We start from the raw sequence: 12090 nt of genomic DNA on the forward strand, positions 1-12090 counted from the left end.
GATCAGTCATCTGTGAAGTACTGTTAGTTACCAGTGTGAACTGGCTGGATTTTTATTTTCCCAATAATTGCGGCTTCAGTGTGTCTAGCTTAGAATGATTCCCCTCCCCTCTCTTGTAATACTCCAGTACTACCCACTGAGTAGTACTGAACACTGGAGGTGGAAAAATACTACTACATGTCAGATCAGTAAGTTGATATGGGTTTCAGTGACAAGCTTTTGCTAGATTTTTCTTTTCTTTCATAAATTGATCTCCATTTAACACTGCTACACAAAGGAGTTGCTCTTTGGAAACACACAAGCGGCATGTGCACAACTGCAAGACTGAGGCTGTGCAGGTAGACTACTATGTCAGCTTCTGTTCTTTACTGCAGCAGAAGCCCCTGTCTTATGAAAATTGCCTATAACAGTGTTTCTTTTACATTTGATTGTGTACAAATCCAGATTTCATTAATTTAAAGTTAAAACTCTGGATTTAGAATGGAATGAATTATGAAAATCACTAAATTAACAGTAATAAGATCAGATGAAACTAGAGATTTTTAAAGAAGGAAACTCTGAAATCTCTTTCTAACTGATAGTTTTACTATGTTTCACTATATTCTAGAATTCTATTCTATAATTTGACACAAATAATTGGCAAAATTTTGTCCTAATGATCTTAAAGGTGTGTTTCCTTGCTGTGATTCATGTTTGGAAAGTGTTTCTACAGTTATTTTACTACTTCGTTGTATTACAGCTTGTTAATAGTAACCATAGCATCACTTAAGTATGAATTACAGCTTGGTCTTCTTTGTAGATTGCAGAGTTCCCTGGTATGTAAATTATGGGTATGTTCCTGACTCTGAGAGATAATTTGTATTTAAGGAAAATATTTTCATAATGGAGCCTAGACCATTTTTCTCTACTATATTCTATGCATTTCATTTCTTTGTTCTGTGATACAGTTTCCTGGCAAACATATTTGCAGCACAGCAGTTCCAATTAATTATAATATAAGGAAAACTTGTGTTAAGTAATAATCTCATTTTCAGCTAAATTAGAAGTAAAATATAATAAATCATCAAGGGAAAAAAAAAATACAAAACCCCAACTTCCTTCAGACACACAAATTAATTTGTGTGCAAAACAAAGGTCTCAGATTCTTCCTGTTTATGTCTGGTGTAGCACAAACACTGCACTCCAAAGTGCTTATTCTAAAAGACAAAATCCTAGAGCCTGGGAAAATGAGGGAGAGAAAACTTCAGATTAACTGCCATGTGGATGAAAGCTTCAGAACAAAGCTTTGTGTGTAACCTTTTGGTTTTGTCCTCCTCTCTCAGACTGTGGTTCTCTTCAGCCTTTGGTTGTACTGGTGCCACCCTACTGTAAAAATTAAAAACTTATAGAAACTTATATAGTTACATTTTGTATGGAAGAAGCTTACTAACAGGGTTTATACTGAATGTCTGGACTGTGTTCAGGAGCATGAACATTACAAAATTCTGTGGAAAAGCTGGTTCACTTTCTACTTTGACAAAGGTCCATATTGGTAATTTTTACACTGTTCTGGTGCCAGTTCAATAAAATCTGTGGAACTACAATGACTGAAGAAAAATATAATCTGAAGAAATGTATTAATATTGAGAGAACTGCAAGATGTAACTGTCAAATGCAAACTTGACTCAGTTTCTTTTGCAGTTAAATAATGTAACCAGTACCAAAATCAATCAACACTTAGTAAATTTAGAAAGCGATCTTGGGATTGTGGGTACTGGCTCAGTTGTAATTTGCAAGAAAAGAATTTTACAAAAGTCAATAATTTGTATAATTTGAAGCTGGATAAATAGTTTTTATTCTGAGACCAAATTATTATATAATGTCTGAGCCACAACCTCAGTTTCCTCCTTGAATTTCAGTTCTTTCATGGTTTCTATTCCTTCCCTACCTCAAAATAGAGAAGTATTCAGAATAACAGGAGAATTGTGATAAGGGGAGACTTCAGCAACTGCTTATCAACTACAAACAAGGAGTTAACCTACGTACTTTTTTTTCACAAAATTACTGTACCTAAGAAGTGTAATACTTAAATTTAGAAACATTTTTCTTTTTGTATCTTCTTAAGATGTTTAAACAGATACTCATGAGCAAAGTCAAGGGATTCTCCCAGTAAATAGAAGGATGGGAAAGTTAAGGTATTGCAGCTCCCTTGGTTCTTGTCATCTGAAGTATTAAGGGCTGTAGACAAGGAGCTAAGTACTGGTACTGTCTTTCTAGAGCACTTGCTAGTGAAACTCAGCGAATCTGGTTTCTTCAGATGTGTGTTATTCATTCATGGAAAACTCAGATGTCCTGTGAAAAATACTAAAAGAAGAAACATAGCCAAGCAACATACAGTTGCCACAGACTTGGTTCATCAAGAAAATTAAGTCAGACTATCTATAATTTCGTCTTCTCAAATAAGAGTCTCCTTAAAAGGAGGCAAAAAAGTCTTATTCTTCTCAAGGATTAAGTATTAACTGCCTAGTCTTCTTTGACATGTTATCTAATTTAGAAGATACCAAGTTTGCCAAAATGTTGAAAGACAAAGTTGCTAACTAAAATAAAAGGAAAGAAATTCCTTAGGCACATCACATGAAAGTGTTCTGTGAGCTGTAAAATTCCTACTTTCCTTGAATTGCAACAATTATTTATTTAAATACAAAATATTTACTATATGCAGTCACTCTTAAATGGAAATGGAGCAGGAAGATTGCTGCTTTTTGAGTAATTTCCAGACTCAGTCACAGGTCCCTTGCTCAATGTGCTGGTGCTTCCACTGTCTCTGCAGCACTACACAGCAGCTATCAGGTGTCGTTAATCTCTGTACAGTACTTGCTGTATGCCAGCTGCATACATCCTGGTCACCTTTCTGGACAAATGAGTGGTCATTTTAAGTGTGCCATAATTTATGACTAAAGCAGTACAAGAAATCATGAGTAATTGTTGGTGCAGCTCTGAGCTTGGTTGCTGGGGTACCTTTTAAATTTCATTCAATAAAATGCAAAATAGATGTTTTGTTTTGTTTTGGTTTTTTTTTCAGCCCTGCTTCGCATTTACATTTTTCTATCAAACACCCTCATACACTGTCCTGGGAATATTACACTATGTTCCAGTGTAAAGCACATCTTGTTATGAGACTGATTGAGAACAGAATTAGCATGGAGTTCATGTTACAGGTAGGTATTTAGATGATTATGTGAGATACAAAAAACTCTTTGTCTTCAGTTGCATTTCTGTTCATTAAATAGAGTTCAGAGGAGAACAGGTCATCATAGGATTCCATTTGTAGTTTCAATTTTAGCAGGACTGTAGAAATATTTGGTCATTTGTGCTAGGATAAGGTCAACTGTTATGGATAACTTAGAATACTTTTTATATGCTGAATATTCTCTTTAATCTTAAGGTGTTTAATTGGTTTGGGTTAATTTAATTGGTTGTTAACACTGGGAGCCTGTTTTCCTGTCCCTGACTGGTGCTGCTGTGAGCTAATCTAATGAAGTTATAAATAATGAGAATCCAGTTCTCTCATTATATACAGTTTTCAGTGCTGGATGAAACTTAGATGCTTATCTTAGAAGAAGCATTTGAATAGAAGATTGCAATTTTATTCTTAAATACTGAACTTCTACAGAACTGTAGTTTCTCTTCTTCACTAATTATGTTTTGTGACATACCTTAGAAAGAATAGGGTGCTACAAATAAACAGTTAAAAAATGAGTGATATTTTCTTATCAGCTTCAGGTTTTTGGGGGGTTGGGGGTTTTTGCCTTGGTATGAGGTTGTTTTTAAGGAAAACATACATTATTGTGCTAGAGCTATTTTGGATAATGTCAGGTTGAAAATACTGCAGAGAATCTGATGAGTGTTTAATTACTGAAAAAGAAGATATAGTCAGTGATTTCTTTGACTGTAGATAATTTTTGATAGTTGATGTTCTTTTAATATATTTGGTATGTGTATGTGTAACTTGGAGGAAGATACATTTGGACAGAAAATTTCTGATATAGTCAAGCAAGTAATTTCCTGTAAAGTCTTTATTTTGAAAGCCTTTTTTTAAAGCCAGTTATCAGAAAGTGAGTTTATCAGCCTTTAGTTGCAATTCAACAGAAACTGAACAGAAAAGCTTATTTTATATATCAATACTTAGGGAAAGTAATAACTTTTTATCATTTTAGGTTTTCAACAAATTGTTGAGTCTGGCCAGTACTGCTTCATCTCAGAAGTTCCAGTCACACATGTGGAGTCAGATGTTGGTTTCCACATCTGGGTTTTTGAAATCTATCTCAAATGTCTCAGGCAAAGACATCCAACCTTTAATAAAGCAGTGGGTGTATCCTTTTTATTCTTGGTCTGGATTGTTAATATGGAAAATGAGTTAGGTTTTTTTAATTGGCACTATTAAAAGAATGTGAAGAAGGGCATAAAATAAGGAAATGCCTTTGCATAAAACAGTTAAGTACATTATTCTGTGACTTAGATATATATGTGAGCCACGAGTTCACAATCTTTTCATAGTCCTTTGAACTTTGCTGGCTTTTTTGCATGTTCTTTACTAGAAGGGATTTCATTATTTTAAGTTTTCCTTTGAAAGAAGCACAGGAGCTCTGCTGGAGTTTAAGGCCAAATTATACTAAAAGGATTCCAGAGGACACTGCCCGTAGAAATATGCTGAACTGGGACATGGAAAATGCTATAGTCTGGTGCATTTTAATATGTGATTTCCAGTAAATCACCATGAAATAAGTAACCTAAAGCACAGAGTATTCATTTACAATATACTTTAATAGCTTGGTAGCTTATGTTAATAGCACAGTTTCAGGTAATATAAACCTCTGTGTGTTGATTCTTCAAATTTAACTGATACTAATCAAGAAACAGGGTTCATTGTTACTCCAGGCTAGAATTGTACATGACTGCAGCAAAAGCATACCTTACTGTTGTAACAGACAACAAAAGGAGGTACTTAATTTAACAACGTTCACGCATCTCAATGTCTTAAGTAAAAGGCATGGTATAATTAGTATTTACAGAGTAATATGGGAGGTTAGTCTTTTATTTGCATCAGAAGTATATAAAGAATAAAGAATAAATACACATTATTCTAATTTACATACCTTGCTATGCCAAGTACTTAAGAAAAATAGGAATTCTGTATTCACACTGAAGTGACGCCTAAATGTCAGCATTACTGTCTGAGCTGGGTGAATCTTAACTACATCAGTTCTGTAGGGAAGAAAGTTGTACCTCACACATTTGGGGATTAGTTTCACCTTTTCCATGCTTTGGCCCCAAGGTTGGTCCTGGTAACTATACCTTGTATTTAATCCTGCAACCTCCTGCAACCTCCCTACCATGCTTCAAACACTTCTATTCCTGTGGCAATGGATTTCCCACCTTGTAAGATCACAGAAGGTCTTCATGTTGTTTGGGAGGGGATCCTGCTGCTGTTACCTAGTGCTGTCTTATGCCATTAGCAAGGGCTGTGTTGATGCTGAGTTTAAAAAAACACTAAAAATGTCTTAAACTGTACCTGATGACAAAGTCCAAGAGTTTCGTGAAGGCAGCCTCCATGAACAGAACCAGTCTGAGGTATTTAGGCAAATGGCCAAATTTTGGGAGGAAAATTAATTACCCCTGTACAATAAGAAGTGTCTTTGAATATGGAAGCTCTTTCCTTAAATGTTGGGACATGAAAGAACATATTTTCCTCCCTTGCTTTTGTCTCATATTGTCAGAGACTTGTGAGAGTGTGCATTAGACTAAAATGCTTCAGCTTAGTGTTTTAGTTTACTATAAGTAAAGTGTAGTAATGGCTGTGATACAGAAATGAAGGATGAAATTATTCACAGGAAAAGTTGTCTTGAAGAAATAATTGCCTGGGCAAAAATTTAGAATGAGATTGTTACTTTTTATCCTTCATATTGTATACTTTCATGTATGTGTGAATTCATATATACACACATGTGAATGCTCACGTGACCCAGTTTGGAAAACTGCAATAGAATAATGGAGTTAATGTAGTGTGGGTAGAAAACAGAAACTAATGTCTACATTTTCCCCTCAGTTTAATTTTACTAAAATATATAGCAAAACCATATTGAAATTACTGAAGTCTTACACAGTTACTTTTTCTGAGAGCATGCCAAGGACATTGGATGTGGTGGAGTCCAGAATAGTTTTTCATAATTAATTTCTTCATGCTAGGTAGTTTTCTTTTCATTTTGGTTTTTCTCCATAGGAAACATGAAAAGAAAAAAAATTTAAAGAATGTAAAACCCCAGAATTTCATGAATTAACATGAGTGATTTCATTTCCAAATTTTCTTGGAATGGGAAATTCTAAGAATAAAGAAGCATAAAGCAAGTGTTAAGAATTGAGAATTATGGCTTTTTATAACTATTGCATTGTGCACTAGAATTCCTATACTGCTTATTAGGGACCAGAGTGGAGTGGTAAAATTTTATGGTAGCTTTGCATTTAATAGAAAACGGAATGTATTGGAATTGGAAATAAAACAAGATTACACATCTCCTGGGACTCAGAAATACGTGGTAAGGTCTCTTCCATATTTTACCTACATGTACAAGTATGATGTCTACATTAATAAGCATAAGTTTAATGTTAATAACAAAATCTTGTGAACTTGAAGGGTCCTCTTAAAGTGACAGTGCAAGAACTTGATGGCTCATTCAACCATACATTGCAGATTGAAGAAAACAGTCTTAAACATGATATACCTTGCCATTCTAAAAGCAGAAGGTAAGAGCTAAAATATTAATTTCAGGTATTTTTACTATGTATTTATGAAAATATACAGGGCATTTGATGATAAATATATATTTCTTTTTAATCTTACTAGACAAGATTTACCTGTGATGTAAAGGGGAGAATTTCATACTGTTTAAGGACAGCAAGAAACCTTACACAGTTCTTAATTGTAAACCATCTTATAGAAGTTTTGTGAAAACCTAATTTATGTAGAATAAGTTGAATGAAGACTCCAATTAATCAAATTATTCAAAATGTCTTTGAATGAGAATCACAAATTAGAAGAAAGACAAATGTAGGCCAGAGGATTGCCTCAAGTGAACAGAGTGCCAAGATTGTTAGGTAAACCTAAGGAACAAGAAAAGTGACATACTTCCCACATAGACTCTCTCCATCTTCTAATGCATTTTAATAATTACTTTGAATTCTACTTCTCGAACTTGTATGTTTATATGTAATTGTAAAAATAGTGGGAGAAAAAATTATAGATATGGATGCATAGCTCAAATTTGTGAATATTTTTTTCTGGAGAGAGCATTATGCTTCTATGTGGTGAAATGCATAGAGTATTTTGCAGTCTTAAACTTCATTTATAAACATATATTTGCCAGTCTGGTAACTAATACTTTTTTTTCCCCTCTTTATTAATAGAAATAAGAAGAAAAAGATTCCACTGATGAATGGAGAAGAGGTGGACATGGACCTTTCTGCTATGGAGTAAGTTGGCTTGTTGGAGTTTCTCAGTGCGAGTCTGAGCCATCCTCCCCTTGTCTAAATCATGCTATTTTGAAAGATTGGATAACAAAGTTGTACTTTGTTATATGGCTGACAACTTTCAAGACTATCCCACATTTCTCTACTGAAACTTTTCTGCTGTAGCTGGGAAAATGCTAGCAAAGTGTAAAAAGTATGGGTTAACCAATATAATCAGATTTTATAGAAAATCTTGAGCATGTATGATGGTAATAAATTACTTAAACTCATTTCCAATTATACCTTTCAGCTAACTTCATAGGTAAAATGTAATCAAGAATTTGTTTGAAACGAAGTGAGAGCAATTTTTATTGGATTTTGATCAAGACCATTTAACTGCCGCTAATACAGACAGGTTCCTGAAATCTGTAATTACAAAAGAATTCCTCTAGATTAAAATAATGATGAAGTGCTTCATACTGAAATCCACACTGACATTAATTTCAGTTGGAACTGTTAAGTTCTTTGGAAGTAAATTGTTGCTCAGTGTAAATACCTGCCTTACCTTCCTTGACTTGGAGCCAGTAGTACCCTCAGAGACAGTGGAGGTGTTGGCACCTTGTTTTCTGGCTGAGGGAAGTAAATAACTGGTCTTGAAAGCCAGTGGTGTCTCTTTGAAGAAGGATAGATGGCTTGTCATCTTAAAAGTGTCATTAATTCTAATAAATTTAACCTAATCTAATACATGATGAGAAAAAATTTTGTAAGACGTATTTACATTGAGCAAGTCATTTGCTATCATTTCCATATGACAGTTGACATATGAATAATTTAATTGTATTGAAGGATAATTACCCTAAATGTTTGTGACTATTTTTGATCAGTTATGCTCAGGTCCCTGCTGCGTTACTCTGAGCTGAGACTTCAGTGATCTTAGAATGACCTTTGAACTGGGATAGGATTTTATGCAAGATACTTGCACTTTATCTGATAACCAGATCTGTGGTGTGGTCATTCTGCTCTCCAGTTTGGGCTCTTCTGCTCCAAGCATGTATGATAATACACATTCTATTTTCTAAATCTTGTGTATACACTCTTTCACTGTTGTTTCTTCTCTACCTACTAACTTGGTGGTAATTCTGGATTTTCTACAAACATATACAGAAATACTCATCATATTTATAATTATGCACTTTTCATCAGTCCAAACTCTTTTCTAATGCCATGCTGGTATTTTGATCTTGTGGTTTTTATATGGGAAAAATGAGTAAGATAATGTACTGCATAATTTGTGCTTGTTGCTTCCGTAAACCACTTTGGCAGTCATGGTGCTGTGTGAATAATAAAGTATAAAATATGTATTTGGGTGGAATACAACTGAGTAATTTTATCTGTAGGATAACTTTAATCCTGATTTTTATCATCATTTTCATGATTACCCTTGTCAGCTTTTAACATCATAGTATGTGAGGAGTTGTAAAGGACTTTCACATCTATTAATTAAAAAAATTGTATATACCACCAGATTTTGTTTCTTGGGTTTTTTTTCATAGTCTTAACCTTTAAAAGGTGATAAAGTGCTTATCAGTTAGGAAAATAGAATAGAATAGAATTACATATACTGGGATCATGCAGTAGTTTACCATGAACAAAGATCTGTAGGTTAAAAATCCTAAACTACTATATTCATTTTGATATATTAGATGTTTGGACAGATTGCCCTGGGAGGCTATCAAATTGCCATCATAGAAGCAGAAGATTAGAACAAGAGACTTTCAAAAGTTCTCTCTAACCTGTACTTTGTTATGGTTCTTTGAAATTAAATAGTTTAAAAATAACTCATAACAAGTTAGAAGATCTTTAGAATTTCTATAGTCTTGAAATTTTGTAAAACTGCTGATGTTTTTGTGTCTGTCTTAGTGCTGATTCCCCCTTGCTCTGGATAAGAATAGATCCCGATATGTCAGTACTGAGGAAGGTGGAATTTGAACAGTCTGATTTCATGTGGCAGTATCAGCTGAGATACGAGAGAGATGTGGTGGCACAAGAAGAAGCCATTCTGGCACTGGAAAAGTTCCCTACTCCGGCATCCCGGCTTGCACTGACTGACATCCTGGAGCAGGAGCAGTGCTTCTACCGCGTGAGAATGCTGGCCTGCTTCTGCCTTGCAAAGGTGAGCTTGTGTGGATGGCACTAAGGGAGGAAATCCACTAGACTTTGTAAATGGCTGAAAATGGTCAAAACTCATCACAGTTCCTAAACTGGCTTGAGATTTAGCTTCTTGAATGTATTTGCCAAGTATTTTTAACATGGCTGATTTGAAAGGAAAGTTGTATTATTTTAGCCTGTAAATGGAGACTGCAGAAGGCTTTCATAATTGTCAAAATCGAGATGTCAGACATGAAAACCACAAGGGATTTTTCCAGATTTCATTAAGTGGCAGAAATAAAAGACTTTTGTTTTACTTTTTTTCAGAACCAAAGTATATTTTTTATTTTTTTAGTGGGAAGTTCCTTGGCCAGTCTGTTGAGAACTCTGAAGTGCTGAAATTCATCTTTTCCTAACTGAACTTGAGATTGCTGCTCTATGTCGTTTCAGATTGAATAGGGTCACAAAATAAACATCAAGTTGGGATACAATTAAGTATTAAAAAGCCAAATAATTGCCTTGAAAAGGGAAGATCTTTTTTTTCTTAGACATAAAATTAGCATTAAGAATTAAAATTAGTAAACCTGTAATTTTACCACAAGTGGGTGGAAATACAGAAGAAGAAGAATTTCTAAAATGGCATGTTAGTGACTTTTATGCACATGAAGACATATTGATTGACAATTTGTAGAGTTCAGATTATTGACATATAGCTTGTTTTCTGCTGTGTACCTGTTTGGATTAATTTAGTTCCTGTACAGAAATAAAACCTTCAGCCTTATTTTGAAAATCAAAATCCCAGTGTTTTTGACAAACTATTTTAATATTCTGAAACACTGATGTGAAACTGCTAATGTATGTTCTAGTATTGGTGCTGCCGTTATCTGGCTTAAAATATGTGCTTTTCATAACAAATTCACTTGGCATATCTAATAGTATATTTTCCACAGGTAAATATTAACAGAATGTTGTTGCAACATTTAATGCTATAGTTTTTTCTGTCTTTACTGTAACTTCTTAGGCAATTTGGCTGCAGATAATCATTGCTGGTTTTGTTCAATTGTAATTGTATGGAAAATCTTGGGTCTGTGGATAAGGTGGTTGACTTGCATAAAAGAAGATAATGTGGCAGGCAGAAAGTATGGCTGTGACATTAAATCAAGGCGAAGGAGCATGGCAGAACAAAGTTGTAGATATGTTTATGTAAGTTACCTGGGAGGAAAGTAATACATTCTATTACTGATTCCAACATCAGGACGTTAATAAGAATAACTTCCTGTTGTCATTGAGTTTAATTTTCTCAGGTTGTAAATATTCAGGATTTGTATTCTTTATTGAAAAAAGTTAAGTCCCTTGTGATTATTCAGGAGGAAGGTTCTTTTTTGTTGATTTACAGTTTCTAGCTGGGTTGCAGTTACTGTTGTCAAATATTCTCAGTGTATTCATGTTGATACGGAGAAATGATATGTGACAATGCAATTGTCAAAGTGAATTTGCTATACTTTCTTGGTGTATATACTTCATTGTAAAAAAGTCTCTCAGCAGTGAAGTATCCAGGTGACATATCCTCATTGATAAATTAAGAGATACGTGTGAGCATGTGTGTACACATGCTGTGCTGAGTCCTTCAGGACAAATAACAAATACAGAGAAAGGAGAAAATAATGTCACAATCATAATTCCTGAGAGTACCCAGGCTGATTTCCCAGTTCAGATTGATTGCAGTGTAGGTGATGTGTTATAAATGTTGCCGTAGGAACACTACCCTCCCAAATGTTGAGGAGTTTCATAAATGTGCATGAAAGTTAAACCTTAGTCTGCATTTTTATGCTGTACTGAATTGAATGATGCAGAAATTGAGTGTGCCTCCTGCCTTTTTAAGTAGAAATAATGCAACACAAGTAATTTCTGCTACTGTATGGGGAATGTGCAGTTTCATTTAGCTCAGAATGTATAATGTCTCAGTAGACTAAGTAGAAAAGTCAAATTCTGTCTGTAAAGAGAAATTCAAATGAGTCACAACACATAAGACCAAAAAAATAATGAAAAGATGATGGTTTAACTACTCTTGATTTTAACTGAAAGTAGTTGTTCGTCTGCAGGCTTAGTGAAATTAAATGCTTACAATAAGAAGTTAATATTTTAAAATGTACACCCTGATATTAATGGAATAGTGAATATCTTATAAGCATAATACAACTTGATATTTTGGGGATTGAGTTTTATTGGACACTGCTACATAAATTTCATATTTGTAGTTTTACGTTCTTTGTCATGGTTTCTAAGCAGTTTTTGGGATTAATCTTCCTCTGCAGGAAGAGTTATTGTACCTTTCAGAAAAAGCTGTACCTGCATCTTTAGTTCAAACACTTCAGTTATTGCAAGGGGAAGATCAATTGCAGTATTTTCCCTTTCTGATTTTCCTTTGAAGCCCAAGTTAGTGGAAAAATGTTATTGAGT

General features: G+C 34.3%; 1 protein-coding gene across 3 annotated transcripts in view; it reads left to right on the forward strand.

Annotated features, from left to right (window-relative positions):
• TAF2 (TATA-box binding protein associated factor 2) overlaps positions 1–12090 on the forward strand; it is a 61379-nt gene that overhangs the window by 19682 nt on the left and 29607 nt on the right. For all 3 annotated transcript variants that reach the window (XM_077782289.1, XM_077782284.1, XM_077782283.1), the window contains exons 11-16: positions 3062–3197; positions 4197–4351; positions 6458–6572; positions 6671–6780; positions 7441–7506; positions 9403–9655. In XM_077782289.1, coding sequence (XP_077638415.1) covers positions 3062–3197; positions 4197–4351; positions 6458–6572; positions 6671–6780; positions 7441–7506; positions 9403–9655 — 835 coding nt within the window. The remainder of the gene's footprint in view (positions 1–3061; positions 3198–4196; positions 4352–6457; positions 6573–6670; positions 6781–7440; positions 7507–9402; positions 9656–12090) is intronic.

Source organism: Lonchura striata, chromosome 1 (genome assembly GCF_046129695.1).
Source record: "Lonchura striata isolate bLonStr1 chromosome 1, bLonStr1.mat, whole genome shotgun sequence".
In the NCBI taxonomy this organism is placed as follows: Eukaryota; Metazoa; Chordata; class Aves; order Passeriformes; family Estrildidae; genus Lonchura; species Lonchura striata.